At 30.2% G+C, this 27,528-nt stretch overlaps 1 protein-coding gene across 1 annotated transcript; it reads left to right on the top strand.

Annotated features, from left to right (window-relative positions):
* The first annotated feature begins 225 nt into the window (after positions 1 to 225).
* On the top strand, positions 226 to 14,222 carry LOC105784527 (agamous-like MADS-box protein AGL12). Its single transcript, XM_012610433.2, is given in 8 exon segments — positions 226 to 701; positions 866 to 944; positions 4,615 to 4,676; positions 12,165 to 12,175; positions 12,178 to 12,263; positions 12,359 to 12,400; positions 13,691 to 13,732; positions 13,981 to 14,222. Coding segments are annotated over 8 exon segments (591 nt in total). The 5' UTR covers positions 226 to 519; the 3' UTR covers positions 14,068 to 14,222.
* The last annotated feature ends 13,306 nt before the right edge of the window (positions 14,223 to 27,528 follow it).

Raw genomic sequence — 27,528 nt, forward strand, 5'->3', positions numbered from 1 at the left:
CACTGTGACTATTTTTGTCACCATGCATGCAGCAGAGGCCAGAATTATCGTAATAGTTGCACTATTTATGCAGTTTTGATTCTTTCGATTATTAATGTTTACCGTAATTGATTGCCATAGTATTTGTCATGTTTATGATAACACGATAATAGAAAATATATTCGATTTAAATGTATAGTGTAAGAAAAGCTTAGCAGGAATTTAAGTGGTATAGGAAATAAAAGAGAGATTAGTGAAGAGTGAAAGGGAAGGGTGTCGACTAAAATTTATATTTGAAAGTGGTAAAGTGAGCGAGGAGAATCTAAGGGGACAATATAAAGGTTGAAGTTGTAAAACCAAAGAGAAGCAACTGTTAGAGAGTTCTTGGGGGAGAGGGCTAAGTCCAAAGTAGTATTGCAACAACCTCGAAGCTAGTTCAAACTAGTGGGAGGTTGTCTGCATATAGGAGATCAGATCAGATTAGAAGAACATCAAAACATCAAAGGTTGAAGGTTGAGATATTGTGATCGTTTTCGTCCGATGGGTCGTGGAAGAGTTCAGATGAAGCGCATTGAGAATCCGGTGCACAGGCAGGTTACCTTCTGCAAGCGCCGAGCTGGCCTCCTTAAGAAGGCTAAGGAGCTCTCTGTTCTGTGCGATGCTGAAATTGGAGTCGTCATTTTCTCCGCTCATGGAAAGCTCTATGAACTAGCCACCAAAGGGTCTCTTCTCCCTGCATCATCTTCATTTCTTGCTCTAATATACATACATAAAGTAGATGGACAAACATAATCTTTTTTGTCAGATTAACATAATAATTATACAAATTTTATTTAATATTCTACTTGGAGTTTGAATTAATCTTTTCTTTTCTTTTGGAATTAAGGACCATGCAAGAGCTTATTGAGAGGTATGGCAAGTACACTGGAGGACCTCCGGCTGATGAACCCATGGTGGAACCTATGGTAAGTCATACATTTACGATCATATATGTAGAATATTTCTTTACGAAGTTGCATACAACTACAATCAAATAGCATATCAGTAACTCAAAACATCAAGCTTCACCATCTAATTGGTAAAAGTACCATGTCAGTATTTATACTAAAATTTAAATTACATTTTACTTGTTTTACTTAAAAAGTATACAAATTAGTTCTTATACATTAGATCAGAGAGCAAATCAATCTTTTTTATTAAAATTTTATCTATTTTTATTGTTAAAAACTTGCGTCAGGAGGAATAACTAAACCGTGCCATGTGGCTGCCACATGTACCTCATGTTGATGTATATAGATCAATTTTTAATAGTAGAAATAGATAAATTTTTTAATAGAATGATCCGTTTACTTTTTTTATCTAACTAATAGAGACTAATTTAATTATTTTTTTAGTAGAAGAGACAAAATGCAATTTAATTCTTTTAGTACATGGGTCTCTATAATATTTTTTCCGCATGTAATTTAAATGGTTTCAACACCACTTGTTATTTGTCCATTGAGATACTTCTTTTATTCAAGTTTGAATTATGATTCTACATTTTAAGCTGATTCATTCTCGACTTAAATGACTATTTATTAGTTAAAAATATTTTATTTAAAATTAAGTATAAAACTATTAATATAAAATAAACTTTAATATCTTTTTAAAAATAATAAAAGGTTTTCGAACCAAGGAATGTAAAAACTTCAAAAACTGAATAATATATATTCGATATCATCGTGTTGAAATTTGCTGATCTCTGGCACAAATTATGTTATATATTTAAAAAAAAAAACTATATTATCACCATAATTACCAGCAAAGTGGGTGTTGAATCAGATTCTTCTTATTCAACGTACCAATAGGATATATTGTTAGAATTGTGGGTTAATTAGCATGACCAAAAAGTTCACATTTCTTAACCACTAAGAAATTCTTTAAATAATTGCTTTCTCGTGATCTGGATGACCGGATAATATTAATTAATATTGACAACTTTTAAGGATGGGTGGAGATTAGGAATAGTGGTGGTCATTAGTCCAATTGATTGTATGCAATTTTTCCCAAAAATAATAATCTAGTATCATTGTGAATGTTAAAAGTCTTAGGAGTTGTGAAGTTTATTTTATTCTCTATTAAAATTTATACATTAATCCGTGGCAAGTATTTAGTTTTAATGGACTTATAGAATGTGAAGGATTAGTTATTGAGTTAATTTCAGTAGATATATTGAGAAATCAAAAGAAAATTATACATTAAAATTTATTCAAATCATGATAGCAATAAAATTTATATTTAGATAAAATATATCATATCCAACTAATTTATTCATGATCCGACTCATAAAAACCCTTACCATCTTCAAAAATTTATATAATTTTTAACTATCATCTAGTTAGAAAAATACAAACTAAAATAGATTTTTAGAAATGATTAGATTTTTTTATAGATCAAGTCGAGTCATGAATAAATCAATTAAATATAATATATTTTATCTAAATTATTAGTAATTTAATGACAAATTATAATAGTATCATACTCTGCATAATTTTTAACATACAAATATTAATCTTGAAAAATTAGTAAAAATTAAATTAACTGATGGTAATAATTTTATTGCATTGGAATTTTATAATTGAAAACGAGTGCGATACGTTAAGTGGATAATTAAATTCTAGTACTACCATTGAAAAATTGTTTGAATAGACCGCTATCAACTTGTTAGCCTTGCGGAGTTAGAGGTGCTCATGGGCCGGGTTCGGGCCGGGCCAATAAAAAAATTTCGGCCCGGGTCCTATGCCCGGGCCCGGCCCGGCCCGGCCCTGGAAAAAATCATAAGCCCGGGCCCGGCCCGGCCCGTTTTTTAAATAAATACCAAAAATTTATTTTAAAAATTAAAACAAAAATTAAAAAAAGTATTTTAAAAATATTTTAAAATTAAAAAAAATTAAAAAAGTATTTTAAAAAAATTTAAAATTTAAAAAATTTAAAAAATTTAAAAAAAGTATTTTAAAATTAAAAAAATAAAAAATAATAAAAATATTTATTATATTCGGGCCGAGCCGGGCCGGGCCGGGCTCGGGCCAAAAAAGTTGTGCCCGAGGCCCGACCCGTTTTTTAATCGGGCCTCGTTTTTTTGCCCAAGCCCATATTTCGGGCCTATATTTTTACCCAAACCCTCCCATATTTCGGGCGGGCCGTCGGGCCGGGCCGGGCCGCCCGGCCCATGAGCACCTCTATGCGGAGTTGAGTTCTTTGACTTAACTTTCAATATTGTAATATTTTATTTTATTTTAATATATCATAGATTTTACATCGCATAATAAAATTTATACTTAAATAATATATAATATTATAATATAAACATTTAAAATTAATAAAATATATGTAAATTTTAATAAAATATATAAATTATTCAATTATTAAATTAAAATTAGAGGTGCTCATGGGCCGCCTGCCCAAATATGGGAGGGTTTGGGTAAAATATAGGCCCAAATATGGGCTTGGGAAAAAAACGAGGCCCGATTAAAAGGGCCGGCCTCGGGCACAACTTTTGCCTGGCCCGGCCTGCCCGGCCCAATATAATAAATATTTTATTATTTTATTTTTTTAATTTTAAAATACTTTTAAAATACTTTTTTTAAATTTTTTAAATTTTAAAATTTTTTAAAAATACTTTTTTAATTTTTTTTAATTTTAAAATATTTTTAAAATACTTTTTTTAATTTTTTTTAATTTTTAAAATATTTTTTTGGTATTTATTTAAAAAACGGGCCGGGCCGGGCCCGGGCTTATGATTTTTTTCCCGGGCCGGGCTTAGGCAAAATTCTAGGCCCATTTTCGACCCGGGCCGAAATTTTTTATGGGCCCGGCCCGAGCCCGGCCCGGCCCGGCCCATGAGCACCTCTATTAAAAATAGCATAATGTTTTAAAAGTTTTAAAAAAAAAATCCATGCCTAAAACATATTTGAGTTTATCATTTATAAATATAAATGGAATTAAAAAATTTCAAAACTCATATTTCAAGCCACATGAATCAGACAAACATGAATTATGTTAATACCATACATAGATTCGATCCAACTATCTAACCCAATCCATTAAAACTTGTAGTCTTTACTGTACTTGTGCATAGACATTTTAAATTTACATTAATTAAAAAATATTTTTATTTAATTTTAACCAAAATATTATATTATATAAATATTTATATTTAATATTAGAGAGGAATCTAGTTACACTAATATTTTTTTAAAAGTAGTTAGAGTAATGTAAAATTGATTTTCATAACTTAGGTAAGATTAATAAATTGATAATTCAATAGTCATATTTCATATATTATTAATGTAGACCATGTAAATAAAGTTTAAAGTAAATTAAAATTATCGAATTACTTGTTTCACGTAAAATAGCTTTCAACCTTTATATATTTATAGACAATATTTTTAGATCGAAATAATAAAGATAACGAATTGATTAAAAATTTACATGTATAACAAGCAATTATATTAATAAATTTTACGAACAGATTGTTATATAAAACTAGTTTAATTGTATACTAGAATCACTTGCCTTTCAAATTTTTTTATGGAAAAAGTGTTATGCACACCTAACAAGGTTTTCCTTTATTTTAATTTTATGAAACATAAGCAGGATGCAAAAAAGGAGATTGAGATGCTGAAGCAGGAGATAGAAATACTTCAGAAAGGGCCGAGGTAAATTTTCAATTATTTTTTAGCAGGCAGGACAAATTGTTATTTTGTTTTTTGGTCTCTCTATCTATTTATGTTTTTTGAGAATCAAACTTTTATTAATAAACACAATAAAGAAGAGGAATAACTAAATTTCCCCGTTACACCTGTACTTAAATTCCACTTCATCATAACTAAAATTTTTAATGTTAATAAATCAAAATAATACAATAATATTTTTATAATAAAAATATTTAATAATTCTAAATATTTATATATTTAAAAATAATTTACAATTTTTCAGTAATGTAAAAATATTTAATAATATTTTTAATTTTAAATAAATTCAAAAATACTATATTATTTTCACAATAAAAATAGTAATTATAAAAGTATATAAGTTTTTGTTTTAAATTGTTAACCGAATTTTATTCTTTTACAATTTTATTCAAAAATATGAAATTCGTATGAGTCTATTAATTGTAATAAAAATATGAAAGTATTCAATATAATTTAATATTAATACAATTAATTCGTGCATTACCAACATTTAAATAAATTTTTTATCTGCCATAAATTTGTTTTTGTCTAATGAATAGTCATATTATTTGACACACTGCCATCTTTTATATAAATTAATATGAACTCTATTGTTGAAAAATAATGGATAAATTATTTAAATAAAAAATTTTAAGTAATTAATTACAAATTAAATATTTTATACTTTAATATTATGATATGAATTCATATTAAATATATAATATAAGAAAAAATTGCACAATTAATTACACAGAGCTATTAAAAATATTCTAGTTATTTCTAAGCTATTTCACCATATTTTATAAAAGGTTATACAAAATTATAAAATAATTTAATATAGTTTAATTAATACATATAATTAACATGTGTATGGGACATAAAAAAACTAGTTTCCTATATATATTTCTTGATAAGCCAACAAATTCAATTATACATGGTTTAATTTAAAGGAAAAATCTGAGAAAAATAATTAAGAATTTATGATTTATTAGTTATTACTTTATACCAACCTGATTAACATTTACATACAATTTAAGTTGAAATTGTATAAATTAAATTAAAATTAGTTATTTATATATTTTAAATTTTAAAAATATTTCAATGCTAAAATGTACTCATTTCTTTAAGACTTTTTCCCATTTTTCTAAGTATTTCTTTTCATGTCACTTTTTAAACAAAATTGATCTTGTCTAATTTTTAACTTGTTTATTCTTTTAAAATACAATTTTAAGTTTTTCTACAACCTATTAAGCTAAGTCCTTGAACAAACAATCTCTTTAATAACTTTGAAACCGCAATGTAGGTTTTGTTTAGCATTGCCTCTTAAAAGTACTTTTAGGGTTAAAAGTACTTTTAAAGTCAAAAGCAATGCTAAACAGACAATTTTTGGAGTCAGAAATGCTTTTGAAAAGTGTTTTTCAACCCAAAAGTAAAAATAGTTTTTTTAGCTTTTGCTTTTGACAAAAGTATTTTTAGAAATAAATGACAGCTTTTAACCCTTATAATGTTTTTATATAATATTTATATGGTGTATGTAATTATTTTCTTTTAAAATTTATTTTCAATATATAATATTTTATTATTTAAAATATAGTTTAAATATTCAAATTAAATATTATGAATAATTAATATTAATTGCTTTAAAATATTTAAAATTTATATTTCATTTATTAAAATATTAAAAATAAATTAGAATAAATTATTTTTTATATTCTTACTAAGATATCATAATATTAACTAATTTGAACATTATTTAAATGCATATTTATTACTTTATAACACAATGTCTAAAATGAACATTTTAATTATCGTAAACACTTTTTGATAACAATACTAAACACTTAAATTTTAAACCAAAATTTTCAAAAGTACTTCTCAAAATCACTTTTCCACAGCATTTTTTAAAAGCACTTCTCAAAAGCAATGCTAAACTAACCCGTAGTCTGCCTCTATAGTTGATAAAGCTATTATAAATTATAAGATCGATTTTCAACTTGCTGGAGCATTAACAAGCCAAATCACCACTATAACTGGAATCAACATATCTAACTAAACATTAACCAAACATATCTTTCTCAAAGATTAAACCAACATCTATGGTTTTTAGAAGATACCATAAAATCCATTTCACAGCTTGTCAATGTCCTTTGCTAGGATTATACATATACCTACTCACAACTCCAATTACATGTGAAATGTTTGGCTAAGTACACACCATCACATACATCAGGCTTCCAATTGCATTAGCATATGGAACATTTGTCATATATTTTGTTCTTCATCACTCTTAGGAGATAATTGAGCACAAACCCTATGTTTGGATAAATAATTATAAAGGAAAAGAAAAGAAAGGAAGGTTAAAGAAAGGATATTATGTATGTTTATTTTGTTTGGATAGATAAAATTGATAAAGTAAAGTAAAAGAACATTTACAATTTTTGTTTGGTTAAACTGTGGAAAGATAAGGAAATGATTGATTATAATGATTTTTCCAATTATATCCTTTTGTAAAATAAATCATATAAAATCTAATAGGATAAAAAAATGTAATTTTGCATTTTAAAAATAACCTTACTTTCCTTTCCTTAGCTTTTCCCTCAAATTGGGCTAATTAAAAACTAAGAACTAAGGAAAGCATGGGAAATTCAACTCTCTTTACTTTCCTTACTCAAATAAAAGGAACTATCTAAACAAAGGCAGTTATATTATTTTCTTATACTTTCGTTACCTTTCCCTAGTTTTAATACAATCCAAACATACTGTAAGTTTCAACCAAGAAACAAGTAGAGTACTTACATGTTTTGTATTTTCATTCAAAATAAAACATTGTAGTGCCTTCTTCAGATATGGTTTCCAAGTCAAACAAAGCTTGCCCTTCTTTTTATTTCTACGTTTCTCCATACCGAGAATTTTCCTAGCTTTACTTAGATCATTCATCTCAAACTCTTGCTTCAATCGAGCCGTCAATTCATCTATTTCTCTTTGACTTTTTGAACCAATCAACATATCATCAACATACAATAGGAGATAAATGAAAGATCAATCTTGTAGCTTTTGCAAATACACACAATGGTAATATTTTCTTTTATTTTACTTTTGTCTTCTCATAAAGCTATCAAATCATTTGTATCACGACCTAAAGGAGTGTTTCAACCCATACAATGATTTGTTTAACATATAAAAACCCAATTTTCTCCACCAGCAATCTTATATCCTTTTGATTAAGTCATAAATTTCTTTCTCTAAATCACAATGCAAGAAAGTTGTCTTTACAACAAGTTGAGCTAGCTCCAAATTCAATTGTGCTACCAAAGCCAGCAAAATTTTAATGGAGGAATGTTTTACAATAAGGGGAAATACTTTATTGTAGGCAATTCCTTCCTTCTAAGCATATGCTTTAGCTACCAATCTTCTTTTGTAGCGAACATTTTCTTGATAGGAAATCCCTCTTTCTTTGCATATATCCACTTGCACCAAATTGCTTTCCTACCCTTTGGCAATTGCGCCAGCTCTCAAGTATTGTTCTTCTGCAGAGATTGTATTTCTTCATACATGACTCTTTTCCACTTGTCACTTTCAAAGCTTTTTGTCACTTTCAAAGCTTTGTAGTGCTTCATAATAAGTGATAAGAATATCATTATCTACAACTAGAGTGCAAAGGCCATAATATAAGCAAAACAAGCAATTCTACAAATTTCTCTCCTTGGCCTTGTAGCTACAGGTGGTTCTAGTGTATTTAGCGGTTCTTAGGTTAGAACCTCTTAATTTTTTGATTCCTCCATTATGGTTGGAGAATCACGCTTATAAATTAAGCTAACCATCATTTCTTGAAACTCCACTTGTTGCGGAGTATCACTTATCTAAACATATTTATTTTTGGCATAATGACTTATTTTGCCTCCAACTTTACAAAAAAAAAATCATTCTATCCCCCATTTAATTTTTCACCTCTTTTAGCCATTGAACTTGTATTTTTTGTCCAATCACCCTAAAATGGATGAATAAGTTAACATTAGTTAACTTTACTGCATGGATTGCCACGCGGATGAAATGTCAGCATTTAATTATTTATTAAAATATTAAAAATATTAAAAAAATATTTTTTAAATTTTTATACTTTTTTAATAATTTTTAATTATTAAAAATATTTTTTAAATTTTTTTGAAAAATTAAATGTTGACATGTCATCCACGTGTGTGTCACATTAGTAGAGTTAAAAAAGTTAACTTTTCCACTCATTTTTGGGTGATTTGACAAAAAAACAAGTTTAAGTGCTAAAAAAGGTGAAAGTTTAAATAGAGGGCTAAAATGATATTTTTCGTAAAGTGAGAGGGCTAAAAATGTCATTAGGCCTCCATATTTTACCTTTTTCAACATGGCAAACTCATTAAAAGTAACAACTTTTCTATAATTTATTTTCTTCTTATCTACACACCAAAGTTAGAATCTCTTTACTCCAAAGGTGATTTCAGAAAGAGAATTTTATTTTCTCTTGGATCTAATTTTGGCTCATTGACATGGTAACACATAGTAGATCCAAACACATGTAAGGAATCATAACTAGTAACAAGTTTTCCAGACCATACCTACATAGGTGTTTTGCCTTCTATAATAGATTATGGAAAATGATTAATAAGATGGCCAACATATGTCACATCTTTAGCCCAAAATTACTCGCCCAACCAAGTTTTGGACAACATACGTCGAACTTTCTCCAACAATTTTTGATTCATACACTTTTTCATACACTTTTCCACAACATTCTATTGTGGTGTATCTTTAACTGTGAAGTGTTAAACAATACCATACTTTTAGAAAATGTCAAAGAATGTATCACTTTTATATTACCCTTCATTGTCCATCCTAAGTTGCCTTATTTTCCTTCCAGTTTGGTTTTCAATCATATTTTTCCATTTAAGGAAAATTTCGAGCACTTCATCATTAGTTTTCATTGTATACACCTAATCTCTTCTAGAAAAGTCATCCACAAAATTTACAAAGTAGTATTTCCCTCCCAATGAAGTTATCTTGGAAGGCCCTCACACATATGAATGGATATAATTCAAAATACCTTTTGTATCAAGGATAGCGGTGCCAAACTTCATTCTTTTTTGCTTCCCCAAATCAGAATGCTCACAAAGTTCTAACTTGCAAGCCTTTGCACCTTTCAACAATCTTCATTGTACTAGAATTTGCAAGGATTTCTCACTAGCATGTCCCAACCACATATGCCACAACTTGGTTCAATCAAAATTGTCATCAATAGAGGCTACAACTGCTTCCCCCAATAATTGTACTACCTTGGAAGTAATACAAGTTATTTTTCCTAATACCTTTCATTTCCACAAGTTCTCTAGATATAACTTTCGAAATTCCATCTCTCATAGTAATAATAGAGCCTTTGTATTCCAAAGCTTCTAAAGAGATGAGATTTTTCTTCAAGCTAAGTACATATCGAGCATTCCTTAAAACCTTGGTTAATTCGTCCTGATTCTATAGTCGTATTAAATCTATCCTAATTGTTTTGCAGATGTTGTTATTGCCAATATAAAAAAACTCCTCCATTTACTTCCAGTAAATTGAAAAATGATTCTTGATTAGGGGACATATGATAGGTGCATTATGAGTCTAATATCCACTCGTCTGAATAGAATAATGATGGTGAAACAACCAATGATAGTTTAAATTCATTAGTATCTCGCTCTACAATACATGAATCTAGTGCACTTTTATCCTTCTTTTTTAGCTTCAGACAGTCTTTCTCTCAATGATCTTTATCATGACAAAAGACACATTCATATTTCCAAGTCTGACTTTTGACTTTGATCACCCTTTCCTTTTCGGCTTTTCAAATGATCGTGTGCTACTAATGCCTCTACTACATTATTCTTACTTTCCTTCTAGTTTTCTTCCTAAGCTCATAATTATACAAATCACCAGTTGCTTCTTTAAATGTTACTTTATTCTTTACATGAAGTAAGGTTGCTTCAAGATATTCAAATTCATCAGGAACTGATGGTGGCAACATTAAATCCAAATCTTCATCTTTGAAGGTTTTATCTAAACACAGTAAGGCTTTCATTAGTTGATTAAAAGTCGTGATGTGTACATTCATAGTGGTGTCTAGTTGATAATCAAATCTAAACAATCTTTCTTCATGTTGAGATGATTCTGGCTATTTTTCTTTAGGAATTTCTCCTCCAATGCTTTCCTCAATGTATATACAGAAGTTTCATTCTTGAACTTATACTTCTGCTCCCTAGAAAAACAAGATCAAATTAATACCACATGCCAATTGAATGATAGTATTCCATTGTTTCTCCTCCGTTTCTTCAGGTTTTTCTTCTTTGATATCGATTTCTAGGCCTTACTAAAACAATGCATCTAGTATGTCACCTTGCCACATGTCAATACGACTGGTTCCATTAAACAACTCCACCGAAAAGTTTGCATTTGACACTATTGTCCTCATTGGTACAGGTGACAAGCTTGATGACGGCCTCAATGCCATTTCAACACCAATTAACAATATTCAATAGTAGGCTGTTGATACTAGAATAATGAGTATAGTTTAAGAATAGTGCACCAGGTAAATTCCCAAGAAAGTGATGTGGGTCATAAAGACATTCTTAAATAACAAGTCTTTCCTAGACAAAACTTTCCTTAACATGCACTTTCACACAATCACACTTCTACCTAATAACCAATGAATCATGAATAATCTCTAATAGTGAAAATTTCTTTTCTAACATGGATGACCAGACAACGCTACAATCACAACATGCTAAAAAAATTAGCATTTCTTCACCAAGGCTCTGATACTAATTATTGGGGACATCAAGTAATATTCTACATAGCTATAATTTAATATTGAACACCAAAACCGAATTAGGAACACTAATACTAAATTGAAACTATACAAGTGCAACGAATTAACCCAATAATATCTATTGAATATTAAATACAATAAAAAGACCAACTGATGCAAGTAAAATAAATAAATGAGAGAACACATCAACTTTATGAAGTTTAGCAAATTACTTACATTTTTGGACACCAACATCAAATGATAACTTCACTATAAAAAATAATTACAAACTAAACCTTAATTAAAAGATTTTCTTAAATATACTAAAAACAGATTATTAAGTGAGAGAAAAACTAATGTTGGGATGAAATCAAATGAAGGCATAATGCCCTCTTACATAATATATGCGAGGTGATGCGGGATTATAACTAGCCAATACCAACATAACAAATGGCCCAACTTGAGAAAATAAATTTTGATTAAAGAAGCCGAAATTTTTATCTTAAACCTAGGACACATAAATTTAAGAATTGGGAACACAAGATTCATGTAAACTCATGTGTCTTCATGTGGTAGAAATAGTTTAAATAGTAATTAAAAAGAAAAATTATTAAGAATGGTAACAAAATATCAGTGATGTTACTAAATTAGTTGATCTTTTACAGGTACATGTTTGGAGGGGATGTGAATATATGTCCTTAAATGAATTGCTTGTACTTGAAAAGCATTTAGAAATTTGGATCAATCATATTCGATCTACCAAGGTATAGTTGATTTTAATTATAATTTAATTCAATTTTTCCATACCATATATTCATTTTTAATATATATTTATATTAGTTTGTTGCATGAAATGCAGATCGACATTATGTTTCAAGAAATCCAAATGTTAAGGAACAAGGTTAGTATGACTGTTCGCATTAATCCATTTTGGTTTTATAAGTGTTTACATACAAACAAAACTTAAAACTCTAGCTGATTTTTGTGTAAAATACGAAGTACAACGAACTAAATTTTTTTTTTACAAATACTTAAAGCATGTCCATTATGGGATAAAAAATACATTTTATAATACTAGCAAGTGGCTTTATAGATAAAATATGTTATCTTTAATATCTATACGTACTGACTAAACTTGGTGTCACTAATACCAATTCCATAGTAAAATTATTAAAAGTTACAATTTAATTCTAATATAGCAATTTAAAATAGATATTTTTTTGTAATTTACTCTTAAAAGATTAACCATTAAGATATGTTTTCAATTTAGCTCTTACCAGAAAAACTATCTGCTGATATTTTTCCATAATAATAATTATTAAAATAATCATTCACTTAAATACAATTATGTGATATAACGCTTAATTATATTATTAATTCCGTAAAATAATTTAATTAATTGGATTGATGTTTACTTATTTTAATATAGTCACAATCTGTAGATGGTGAAACTTTTTTCCATTATATGTTCTTGAACAAATATTGCATTTAAAAATGTTGGTGTTTTTCAGGTAAAAGAAGTAGATATAATTTCCTTTTAAATAATTACAAAAACTTTTAATTTTATCCTAAATAAATGGTACATTGAATAAATTTATAAAATAATTTATATAAAATTAAACATAATTTCAATTGAAATGATAAAACTAGGACAATATAAATAATAATATCTTAAGTTCAAATATTACTATGTGAGGTTTTTCTTTCTAAATTCTATATATAAATATAAAAGCTAAAAATACTTTTATAATAATATTTGTAAAATAAATGATTTTTTGTTCTTTTACAATTGAATTGTGATCTGATTGATGGGTGACATTAACTCACTCAAATTCTTAAATAATAGTATAGATTGTTTTTTTGGAATAGTTTAGATTTATTAAAATAACTAAAATTTTGATAATTATTCGTGACAGCGACTCATTATATATTGACCAGAATACATTCAACATAATTTATTCACCAGTGCTTGTAAATTGATGTCAAATTAAAATATCACAGATTATTGAAAGTGTATTAAATTGATGTAAATTAGAACGTTGAAGTTAATAAAATAAATGTAAGATTTAACTATATTTATATGTATCAAGCAAATCCAATCCATAGGTGCGTCTATATATCTTTTTATATTAAAATTATTTAATTGAATGTTATATTTGTGTAATAACTGTGTTTCTTTTCTTGGTTAAAGGAAGGGATCATGACAGCTGCAAATAAATGTCTTCATGAAACGGTAAATAAGAACAAAATAGCAATGATAAAATGCTAAGAGCATTTTAGGATTATAATAACTTTTCTGTTGTTAGTTAAATGATATTATATCATTAAAATTGAAATAATTTATATTTTAATGAAATGATATCATTAATCGTATTGGTTGATCCAAATTTATTATATTAATTTATGTACTATTAATACATTAAATATAAACAAAAATCATGCAAACAATAGCTGACTTTGTTTTTTACCTTACTTTTACAGATAGAGGAGAACATCAGCTACACTGACTTTACTACAATGACCACTAATATGATGCATCCACTAACCATAGCAAATAATATATTTTGAGTTTAGAAATTTATGTATCATCATATATATATATATATATATATATATATATATATATATATATATAATAAGAGCTATTTGTGTTGTATAATAGTGAATAATCAAGTGTACTTGTTCAGGTGTTCCTGTTTTTGTTCATGTTGTTGTGATGAAATAGTGTGTAAGGGAGTTAATATGTAATGTATTTCTAATATTATTATGTTACTTTTCGTTTTGAGTTACATTATAAATTAGTTTGTATATTTGTGTAATGCATGAATTAATTTTACGTATTCTGACTAAATTTTTAGTAATTTGATAATAAATTTGATATGTACTAGAAATTAGTATAATTATAAGATTTATCGGATTAGTCTTTGATAAAGTTCGATCCATTCGTTGCTAGATTGAGATGGCAATGTGAAAACACCTCTTGAAGGTGAGTGGTGTTTCAATATGCATTTGGTGACAGATGCACTAAAAGATATGTTTTAAGAAACTTATGACTGAATTGTGTAGAGCTTTGAAAAGACCTATGTGATTTGACATATATAATAAGTTGGATGTGTATAAGAATTGTAGTATGATAAGACCTTGGTTCATGGAGTAAACGTTGGAAAGCTTCGAGTATGTGTAGAGTTTGTCATATATGAATTAGGTGAACTTCGAAGTTTTTGAGACTTATGAAAAGATGGGGTATTGATGTTTTCTTGTTGGACATATGTAGCTAACTCTTGAGATTTTATGTACCATGCATAAAAAGATTTTTGTAACACCATAAATACAATAGTCGTCGGAGTAACCCATTCAATTAATCATTCAGTTACACACATTAAAATATAAAAATTTAAAATACAAATAAATAATCATTTAACAAAATTCATGCTTAATTAAAAAAATTAAAATAATTTATTACAACTCAATCAATTAATTGGTATAAAAGTGACCCACTAATCAGACCATCCTGAACACATTCCAAGGCTAGAACTAAGTGGAAACATCTTTACGAAAAATAGATTGCGGAGACTCTTTGGCAATGTTGTTAGATTATAAACTCACAAACAATCGTTTACATGCACAGGAAATTAAAAACACTCGAATATTGAGCTTTTTATAACTCAGTGGTGATCCAATACATTTTAAACTACAAATGCATGTAATTAAAATAAAAGCATTCTAATCAGAGACACACACATATATATGCAATAATTCGAGTAGTGAAAGTCATGTTGAATAGAAAATTTTAAAGACACAATATAATTAATAATCAATCATAAATAACATTTAAAATAATAATGAAACATTATCAAAGCATTTAGTAAATAGCGATAGCGTTTATTTTGCCCATGTCACACAAGGAGGAAAGACGCTTATATACATGAGTGTCAACCGAACACCAAACGGACGATGAAAATGGCACAACAATCAACAATGACAAAACTCTATTGTGCGATGAACACGACTTAATCAATAACCAACCATCACACCAAATGCACAAAGCGCAACAATGACAATACTATCAGATGTTTAATGCAGTTTGCCCAATGAACAATAACCAATGATAGGGACTCTTGCACTCTATGGCATGTTAACCATATCTAAAAAATTTCTAACTAATTTTATCAAGCATCTGATCTATTATTAAAATAGTAATTTTAGCAATGATTTTCAAAAAATAATCAATTAACAAAAATAGCAATTTAACGATAGTAACCATCATTAAAAACAATTTAATAAACTACTACACAAGTAACATTTCGAATACAAGGAATCGCAATCACTAAATTAATAATTTAACTATAACATTTAAAATAATTTAAAACGTAAGTATCACAAATTATAATTCTAAATGTCGGTTGCTTAGAAACGTTCTATTCCCGACGTCATTCGCTATCCACAATTCGTCACCTCTTACGCTTCAATGTAAAAAATGTATCAACTCATATTAAAAACAAACCAATAGCTCTTGGCTCCCTTACAAACCAGTTTCTAAGTTAAACTAGTTTCTAATTCAATCTCATAAAAACTTCTAATCAAACAAATATTAATCATGAACTGTACTAAGTTAATCCAACAAAATTTATTATTTAAACTCAAATTAATAGAAGTTCAATCAAAATTACCCTTATTTAGTTCACGTCCATAATTAATGGGATCTAAATCAATCTAACTGAATTTTAATCTTACTTATTTTCAATCAGACCAACCAAATAACATAAATGCGTGATGAATGGACTCCATGAGATTCTTAATCATTGATTCGTTGTCTAAACATATATAATATAATTCAACTCATACTCCTAACACTAATTGGAAACAACAATTAAACATCGATAATAGCAAATCAACAAAACAAATTAACATGACAATATACCTTAGAAAATTGCAACAAATGATAATAGCAAAGTTGAATCAAATAGCCATGGCCTTCAGAAGCGAATTGGTGCGACAAAACATCGATAATTATTCAACCAAATAGCTCTTGTAATGGCGGTTTACAACAACAATAAAATTGAAGCTGGTTCTCGATAAGCAACAGGCAGCTAGTATTTTGGGACAAATCAACACACGATGTTGCATAATTTTACGAGTAAATTCCTTGGAAGTCACCCTAAAATACTGTCAATCCTATTTTAGTCACTCTAAAATTTTTATTCTCAATGTAGTCACTACCGTTAGAAAAATTAACCATAATGGTCATTCATACGTTAAACCCTTAACAGATTGTTGATTGGACCTGCAAAAAAAGAAAAATTGTTCTTTTGGTCCCTTAAAAAATACAAAATTTTTAAGTTAATCCCTTAAATTCCTATCAAAAACCATATTAAAACCTAATATTTACTTCCAAGTCTCTTCATCTTATTTGCGCTATTTATCCTCCTTCAAGTCCAGAAAACAACCTCCTTGATCCCTTTTGAAATCCCATTAGAGTACACCAAACATTGCAACAGCGTCGTTCTGATATCTCCAATGGGGCCTACTACTTTTTTTTCTAGCCACACCACCGTTTCTAACAACCTTGACTTTAAAATTGAGTATTTTAGTTGTGAAGAGTCCATTTTCCAATCAAATACCGTTGCTGATGTGCCTAAAGTAGATACATTTAATGCTTATTTTTGTCATGATACCTTCAGTAGTAATAAAACCTGAATCTATAAAATTCAAGGAAAGCTCATTTTAAAAATTCCCAAATTATTCTCCTTCCTTCTTCTTCTTCCTATTCAAATGGTGGTATCTTAAATCCCCGTCATGGCTTATGGTAGCAGTTCCGAGTAAGCTTAATTACTCGAATAATTTCAATGTTCCTGGTACTTTAATCTCTAGGGTTCTTCCATTGAAAGGCTAGCTAATAGTTAATTGTTAATAGGTTAGTTGGTTAGGGAGTAAACTATTGATGTATAAATATATTGTGGCTATAACTTAAAATATACCTTTTTACCATTTTAATGAAAAGTTACTTCCAATTATTTTTCTGTTCTCTTTTTCATGTCCTAGTTGCCGCCTTTGCTTCTCTACCTTACTTCTCTTGTTCTTATCACCAATGTATCACGAGTTGACTACGACCACCGACGTTTCTCAACATGGTATCAAAACCATTGCCGGTTGTCTTTTTCTAGTTTTCGAGATTTTCTCCTCAGTCCGTCATTCTCTTTTGTAGACGTAGATCTCCTCTTTTGTAGATCTACTATGACTAATAGTTTGGTTTTGTCAATTAGCATCCTTCATCTTATTTCGCAGATCTTTTCTGCTTGATTGTTTGCTAATCGGTAACTTTCTTGAACCAACAGTGTTGGTTATTGGTTGCTAATTGTTGGCTGGTGAGAATGGGTGACTCCACCGGATTATACTATAAATTTCAACCATCCATTGTACTTACATCCCTCTGAAACTTTAGGTGCACAACTAGTTTCTCATTAACTTCTTAGGCCTGAGAATTATATTGTTTGGAGCCGAGCTATGTGAATAGCATTGTGGGCAAAGAATAAATTGGGTTTTGTGGATGGTACTATTCTAAAGACTTGGTGATAGCCGATTTGTATCTACAATGCTATAGTGTTGTCATGGATTTTAAACAATTTGAACAAGGAACTTTCAGTAGAAATTGTCTTTACTTCTAATGCAACAATGGTTTAGACTGATCTTATTGAACGTTTCAACAAGCTTGATGGTTCTCGAGTTTTTTCTTGCATCGTCAGATTGCTTCTCATTGTCAAGGGTCTCCTCTAGTGCCTGTATACTTCACTAAATTGCGTCTATTGTGGGATGAATATGATGCACTCGTTCTATTTTCCTTTTGTAGCTGTTTTGGACACTCAAAGAAAAATGTTGAACATGTTGTTCAACAACATTCATTCTAGTTTCTAATGGGACTAAATGATACTTATGCTGTCATTCATAGTCAGATTCTGTTAATGACTCTGTTGCCTACATTCAATCAAACATATTCCATACTGGTGCAAGAAGAATCTCAAAGGCTTCATGCTTCATGGTCGATTGCTTTTGATCCAACAATGGTGTATTCAACTAAAGTGGCTCAAAAGAAGCAATTCAATGGTGTTGGTAACCATTACAAGATCAAAAGACACAAAAAGAAAAGTTGTTACAGGTTAATCGGATATCCTTCCGATTTTAAGTTCACCAAAAAGAAGACTTCGAATTTGACTAGATCTGTGATGATTGCTGATGTTGGCCCATCCAATTTTCCTCAAGAACCTGTATTCACACAAGCTCAATGTAGTAGCTGTTGCAAGTTTAGCAGAGACTAGTTTGGCAGGTATGGTCTCGCCTTGTGAATGGATTTTGGACACTAGTGCCACTAACCATATGCTATCTAACTTTCAATGTTTGGAATCTGCTATTTCAAGTGCATCATCTTTTTCTTGTGTCTGATTACCTATTGGCTCCTCCTTGCCAATCACACACATTGGTTCTTGCACTATTTCTCTTGATGTTAAATTAGCCAATGTGTTGTGTATACCAGATTTTCATTATAATTTGCTTTTAATTTCTAAACTCGCTAAAGACTTGCATTGTTTTGCTTTATTTTATCCCTATTTTTCTATATTTCAAGATCTCTTAAGTGGAAAAATGAAAGGGATTGGTAAAGAACAAGGTGGTTTGTATATCCTTCAATCTTTTCAAACTATTTCTTCACCAACATTTGAATCAATTGTGGGTAACATCTCATTTCATATAACTACCACTGTCGATTCATTCTTACTCTAACATTCCCTGTCACACCCCAACTCTAGCAGATTCAATTGGAAGGTATATAGTTGTGAAATTATCTATTTGGTGCATTATAATAGTGTAGTCGACCAATGAATAGATATTTTGACAAACTAATGTTTGGTGCATAGAGTATCCTCCTATAGAAGTATTTAAGAATTTTCTTCTCGTCGCATCTCTCAATAGAAGAAAAGTACGACAAGCTAAGAGTACACCTCAAAAGTTCTGGTTGAGTATAACATGCCATATATGAGTTATCGCCATGGTTATGGTACGCCGAGTTTGTTCGAACGATGTGTATCTGGGGTTATGTAACATAATTGGTTGAGGGTCAGATGAATGGTTTCACTACTCAAATAACATCGATATTGAATTTTTTTATATTTTCTCTAATTTTTTTAGGACATTAAAGGGACCACTTCAGTATACATTTGAAACTTGTTAAAATCCTTTAAGAGGTATTGGGTGTATATATATGGTAGAAAGGATTGTCTGGGTAATTTTTCCCCTTTAACCTTACTCTCTAGTTATTCTTCTTAAAGTTAAATGTTCTCTTCTCTTTATCAAGTTGGAATCTAAGGTTCTGAGTTAATCAGTGGATATTTCACCTCTTGGTAAGTCTGACAGTTCTGCATGTTAAGTGTTTGAAAGAGTAAGGATGTTAAGAAGCAGAACAATAGCAAGTTATGAATAAGAGGCCCTTCATGGGGCTCGTCTATAGTTGAGATAGTAAATTATCTATAAATGGTTTTTAATGGTGAATCCATGTTCTTAAAGAAGTTGTTGCTGCTAGTTCGTGAAAGGTGCTCGAGTTGGAACTTTAAGCTACAATATAGGTGAGTATCAGGTGAGTCCCTAGCCTCAAATCCTACAAGTCATTCTAGAAAGTCCTTCTTATGGTTGATGTACCAGTAATGATGCATGATTCATTGAGTGGTTACTAAACGTATATGTGTGAGTTTAAGTGTGAGACGTGTTGTATGTATTTGTGCAAGTGATCCTATGAAAGAACAGTATGTGTGTACATGGAATATATTTTGTGATGCATGATCATGATGATGTGTGTTAAGCATTTAAAGATGTAAGATTCTACTATGAATATGAGTATAGCCTACATGAATGTGTACTTATGTTAGATGTATGATGCATGATTGAAAATGTTGGAGAAATGAGGGTTTAACAGAGTGCCAGGAAATTACGTTATATGAGTTTTGAATTCGCGGTGGTATTCGACGTAGTCTGTCAGAATAGTAAACATAAATTTTAGTACAACAATCTTGAGAAAAGAGCATGGCCATGGCACGTTCGAGAAAGGGAGGATGAGTCACATTTATCTATTGGGGTTTTTGCATGTCCTAAGGCGATAGTGGGCAAATCTCACGCGATAATGAGTTTAGGCAAATCCATATCGCAAACACGACAGTTCTTGTGGGGCTTTGGTGGTAACCAAACAGGGCCTATTTAGGCAGGGTATCTATAACACCTTTGTGGCATAATCTATGAAGCCTTTGTGGTGTATTCTGAAATGCACTTGTGGCATATTCTGCAATGGCTTTGTGATACATGATATATGAATCCGCTATGGTTCCGCCAAAATAGAGAATTTTATGGGCTCGAAGTTATGGTTTGTCTTATGGAAGAGTTTGAATATGATTTAAGTAAAACTTCTGAAAGAGTCTTCAGAGGTATTATTTGAAGGGTGTATTCACCATAGTAATCCGCCAGTACAGTAAATTTGTGTATTCATATTTATGAAAGGTCTAAGTGTTCGCTGGACTGAGTTGTCTATGCTATGTGGGAATGAAATCTGAGTTATTTGGTACCTGCCATATCTGAATAGTTTTCATGTCTCGTTTAGAGGCCAGAATCTAAGCCATTTGCCAAGTTGGGAGTTCTCATGTTATGTATCGTAGTCGTTTGGGATTCTTCTAGATGATTTATAATGTTTCATTATCAATAAAAGTTATGATTTTGGGTTGATTCAAGATATGATCTGATTTGTAATTTGATAACTACCAGAATCAATATGAGAATCTGCTAGAATTAAGATCAGTATAGAGTTCAACTTAAGAGCTCCACTAGTTTTCCTATTTGCCAATAGAAGTATTTGTAAGGACCCATCCTGGGAAAAGGTATTCTATGTTTATTTGGAAAAGATTTCGACAAATGTATATTTAATATAGATATTCTTTTAAAAAGTACCTTTATTATTTTAAGAAGGAATAAGATATGTATCGTTTGGTAAAATCTGAAGTTAGCCAAAAAGTGAAGTTAGAGTCGATACATTAAGTATGGTAGTTGGCTTTTAGGTATATATCAGATATTATGAAAGTGCCTACCAAAGATAGAGATGTAGTCTGAAATTTTCAAGATGAGGAGTACAATTGAAAAGGCTCCAAGGTATTCTGTATTAAAACTTAGTAAGTTTGCGTGAGCTTACAAAGCATTTGTTTACGTTTCAAGTGCTGATGTGAGAGTATGTTCTTCAAGAGGGACAAAGTCATGAATACGCCAAGGAAAATGACAAGTTGGGATATTATGCATACAAAAGAACATCTTAGGAGTATGGCATATAGTTCTCTACGCCAAGAAGAGTCTGTCTTTAATTAACTTTTGTGATGTTGTAATGTATTATATTATTTTAACAACTTATTGTATTCTTGAATGTTTTCCTTATCTATTTTGTTTAGAAAACTTTATTAAAATAATATGAAGTATGTTGAAAAGGGATTATATGCAGATGGTTTAGAAATTATTCTAAGTGTTTGTATGTCCTAACATTCGATATCCGGACTCAGTGATTCGGGTTGAGTAGCGGGTGTTACATTCTCACATTGGTCATGCTTCTATTTCGAGGTTTAATAGGATGTCTTTGAAATCATGAATTTTTTCCAATAGTACTTCTATACTACAATGTTATGTATGTCCATTAGCGAAACAAACTAGATTTCCATTTCCATTAAGTAAAACTTGGGTTGAAGCAGTGTTTTCTCTTAATCATTTAGACTTGTGGGGTTCGTATAGGGTTTCATCCCATAGTGGGCATAGATATTTCTTGACTATTTTAGATGATTTTACTCGTATGAATTGGGTGTATCTTTTACGTTTAAAAAGTGATATTCTTTTACAACTCAAGCAATTCTTTGTCATGATCAAAAATTTGTTTTTAGCCACTATTAAAATTATACAGAGTGATAATAGATGTGAATTTTTTAAGACTGAGTGTAATTAATATTTTAGTACCATGGGAATTATACACCAAATTTCTTGTACTTACACTCCACAGCAAAATGGGGTGGTCAAGCGTAAACATTGACATTTACTTGAAGTAGCTCAATCTTTAAAATTTTGAATCTAATATGCCTAGTAAATTTTAGGGTGAGTGTGTCTTAGCAGCCTATTTTATTATTAATCATCTACCAACTCCTATTTTAGGTTGGAAAAGTCATTTTGAGGTTTTCTATAAGAAATTACATCATCTTTCTTGTTAAACGGTTTTCAATTGTCTTTGCTATGTCATCACACCTTATTATAGTGACAAATTTTCACCCAAAGCGATTTCGTCTATATTCATGCAATATTCCACTGTCCAAAAAGGCTATATTTTATTCAACCTCAACACAAAAACTTGTTTTGTTAATTAGGATGTCAGTTTTCATAAAACCATTTTCCTTTTAAATTTCCTGTTAAATCTCCTTTTTCTTTCCTACATTCAGTGGTACCAATTTTCTTAACATTGATAATTCACTCTCTCCTCTACCTAATATCATGGCTTGACCACCCTACTCACCATCTGTCATTCTCGTTCCTATGCTTGATTCACCTATTGTGTCTTTATCACCTACACTTTTATGACGTCGTACTTTGCGTCTCTCTAAACAACCACAATGGATGAAAGGTTATGTTTATTCTAACCAATCCTCTGCTTCACTTGAATCAGGTCAATATGTAATTTCTCATTTTTATTCTTCTTCCCATTTACCATATCATAATTGTTCTTTTGCTGCTAACATATTTGCTATCACTAAACCACAAAGTTATCAAGAACCCATTTTGGATTTGAGATGGATTGATGCGATGAAACATGAAATTCAGGCTTTTGGAAGAAAATAGCGCCTGGAAGGTGGTGCCTTTGCCTCCTGATAAGGTTCCCATTAGCTAAAAATGGGTTTATAAGGTGAAATATAAATCTGATGGCTCTATCAGGCGGTTCAAGGCACTAGTTGTAGGTAAAAGTTATCGGTAGCAATCTGGAGTGCATTTTCAAGAGACTATTTCACTAGTGGTGAAACAAGTTACTATTCTCACTATCATTAGTTTTTTGCTCTACATGATTGTTCGCTCTCTCAAATGGATGTTATAATGCATTCCTTCAAGGATATTTGTGTGAAGAGGTTTACATGGACCTTTTGGAAGCTTTTTGTAAACAGGGGGAGCATAAGGTCTATTGTTTACTCAAGTCCCTTTTATGGTCTGAAACAGCCTTCTTGATAGTGGAACATGAAACTAACAGAAGCCTCCTTACATGGTGGATATGTTCAGAGCAAGCATGATTATTATTTGTTCACAAAAAATAATGTGATAATATTATTGTGTTACTTATTTATGTCGATGACTTGTTGATTACAGGAAATGATATTGGGTTGATTGATAAGTTAAAAAAAGGTTCTCCATCAAAGTTTTAGGATCGATGAATTTTTTATTACAGGGAATGACATTGGGCTTATTGATGAGTTAAAAAAGGTTCTCCATCAGAGTTTTAAAATGAAAGGTTTAGGGGAACTAAAATGTTTTCTTACCATTGAGGTAGCACAATCGAGCAAGGGTATTATTGTAAATCAAAGGAAGTATGCGTTGGATTTGATATCAAATGTTGGGTTAGGAGAAGCAAAATTGGCCAGCACACTGTTTGAGCAAAATAAGAATTTTACCACAACTGAATATGGATGATTTTGTGCATTTGGGGTGTTGTAATGATGAGTTTCTATTAGAGGTGTCAGAATATCAAAGGCTTATAGGTAGATTATTGTACTTAACAAATACAGAACCATATATATCATATGTAGTTCAACACTTGAGTCAATTTATGCAAAAACTCAAGAAATCCCTTTTTAAAGCAGTACTTCAGATCGTTCGATATATAAAGAAGAATCTGAGGTAAGGGATTTTGTTGGCTATGATAAACAAAGAGTAGCTTGTTGCCTAATGTGATTTTGATTATTCTGTGTGTCCTATTTCTAGAAGATCAATCACCGGGTTTTGTATTATGCTTGGGGATTCACTTGTTTGCTAGAAGTCAAAGAAGTAAAGCACAATTTCATGTTCTTCAGTTGAAGATGAATATGGGAGTATGGCATCGACAGTTGCTAAAATAGTATGGTTGAATGGTCTATTAAAAGAAATATGTTTTAATAAGTTTGATTCAACCTTGTTATTTTTTACAGTCAAGCAACAATTTGGAGTGCATCCATTCCTACGTTCCATGAGCAGACTAAACACATTGAAATCAATTGCCATTTTGTAATAGAAAAATACGAGATTGGTTGATTCAGACGCAACATGTGCATACTAATGAGAAACTTGCAGATGTGATGACAAAGGCACTTGGAGTCTAGCAACATGATTATTTGATATCTAGGTTGGGGGTTAAGGATCTTTATCACCATCCAACTTAAGGGGGAGTGTTGAAAGGCTAGCTGGTAGTTACTAGGTTAGCTAATGTTTTAGTTTGTAATCTAACTAGGAATTTTTAATTGGTTAGTTGGTTAGGGACTAAACTGTTGATGTATAAATTTATTGTCACTGTAGTTTAAAAGATACCTTTTTAACTTTTTAATGAAAAGTTACTTCTAGTGATTTTCTTTTCTCTTTTTCTTGCCCTAGCTACAACCTTTACTCATCTACCTTACTTTTCTTGTATTTATCACTGGCGCATCACAAGTTGGTTACAGTTACCGGTGTTTCTCAACATCTTCAAAGTGTGGATTTTGAACATAGTTCGAGTTCTTTTAGAGTTTCATATTGGGTGTTAGAAACCTTTAGAATTGTGAGTTTAGTTTGGTTGATACTGGAAAAGCTAGTGAAGGAGAGAATTTGGATGTTAGTAAAGCAAATGTGGGATTTTGTTCAGTGATTGTTCAACGAAATATTAGGTTTGAATTGGATTATGGAAAGTATTGTGATCCAATTAATTGTATTTTGATTACTAAAGATGTTAAATTTGATCCTAGTTTCATGTTTTTTAAGTAGACTAAGTGTGTGGATTAACGGGAAATATATGTTTTTTTGGAAAATGTAGATGGAGTCTGCACCGCTAAAATACCATATTTTAAAGTCGAGGTTGTTAGAAATGGTGGTGGGACTGGGAAAAAGATTGGCATGCTCCACCGGATATATTGGAACAACACTGTTGTAGTGTTTGGTGTACTCTAGTGGGAATTTAGAAAGGATTTTTAGGAGGTTTTTGGAGCTTGTAGCAGGATAAAGAACACAAAGAAGAAGGGAATACGATGTAAATATTGGGTTTTAGTATGGATTTTTTATAGTGATTTAAGGGATTAACTTAAATTTTTTTTTAATTTTTAATAGGACTAAAATAATAATTTTTCCCTTTTTGTAGGTCCAGTTAACAATCCATTAAGGGTTTAATGGTTGAGTGACATTTAGGTCAAATTTTCTAATGGTAGTGACTAAATTGACAAAAAAAAATTAGGGTGACCAATAAGAAAAATGCTATTTTAGAGTGGTCTCTAATGTAATTTACCCTAATTTTATTTTAAGCACTTAGCAGCAAAATTTGAGGCAAACAGTGAGAAGAGAGGAACAAGATGTCACGTTTCGAAATTGGGCCTAAAAGTTTCGAGGGTAATTGAGGGATTTTAGCTCAAAATGTGCTCGGAAACTTTGAAATATTGTAAACAGAACATATATTTTATTATGGCTTTTTGAAAATTAAATCAATATTTTAAAAAGATGTAGAAAAGACTTCAGATTTTAAAAAGAGGACTATTTAGTAAAAGGGTTAATTTAAGAGTAGTTTTAAAGAAAATATACCAAGTTTTAAAATCAACCCAATTTATCCCCTATTCACCTTAATATTGACATGAAAAAAAATGAGAGAATAGAAACATTCCCTTCCACTTCTTCCCGTCAATTGAATCCCCAAAACCCCATTCACCGATTTTGATTCTCAAAACTCTAATATCTTGTTTTCTATCATCTTCCAAACATTAAACCTCCCTAGAATTACAAAAAAACAAAGAGCATCAAGAACACCACTGATTTTTCTATCGATTAACTTGTGGGTTTTCTTGGGTTTACACCAAACGTTCATTTTTCTCCCAATGAAGGTAATGTTTCGTTTTCCTATAAGTTTTTTATGATATCTAGAATTTTAAATTGATTTTTTATCTATTGAATCAAAGGTTTTGAATAAATGTCAAAATTTGGATCGTTAATGGTGAAATTCCAGATTTTGAATGAAATCAATGTTTCAAAGTATTTTTAATTCGTTTTGATGTGATTAGAAGGTTTCTAAACTCTCCATAAAGTTTCACTAAAAGATTCTAAGATTTTATTCAGTTTTCGTGAAAGTGGTCATTGTACATTGAAATTTTGGAACCATGAATCTATGTCATTTTGTGTAATTTGAAGGTTGATAATTATTCATAGATATATAATTAGATGATTGAATTTGATTTTAGGCAAGGGGAATGTGTAGAGATTAAGATATTTGAGTTTCAAATTTACAAGTCTAAAATTTCAATTCCAAGAGGAAAGAACCTTAGACCTGTGCTTTTAATTGTTTGGGTGTGTCTATAGTTGTAAATTAATTATGTTTGTTGTCTGGTTAATTTTGGTGAAGATTCGGAACCATTGGAGCCTTCAATGAATAAGGGAAAAGGAAAGGAAAAGCTAGTTTAGACTTTCGATGACAAGGCGAAAGTGCATACGGTGAGTGTTTGGAATCGTTGGTTGTAGACATGATTCATAGTGTTAATTTGGAATTTAAGAGTAGCCTGAACCCATACTCTAAGTTCTGAGTGTAAGCTTTCTCATACCCTTATTTAATTTCTATAATATGTGATTGTGGATTGTGGAACTATGAATTAAGATGTGATACTCTGACATGTGAAATATGCTTGTGATGGCTATTGTGAAAGTGTTAATTGTAGGCATGTTGTACATGCCAATTGACTGTTATAATGTGGTGCTTATAAAGTGAATGTGTAGTGAAAAAGTGCAGAAAACAAT

This window comes from Gossypium raimondii, chromosome 13, assembly GCF_025698545.1.
Source record: "Gossypium raimondii isolate GPD5lz chromosome 13, ASM2569854v1, whole genome shotgun sequence".
NCBI lineage: Eukaryota > Viridiplantae > Streptophyta > Magnoliopsida > Malvales > Malvaceae > Gossypium > Gossypium raimondii.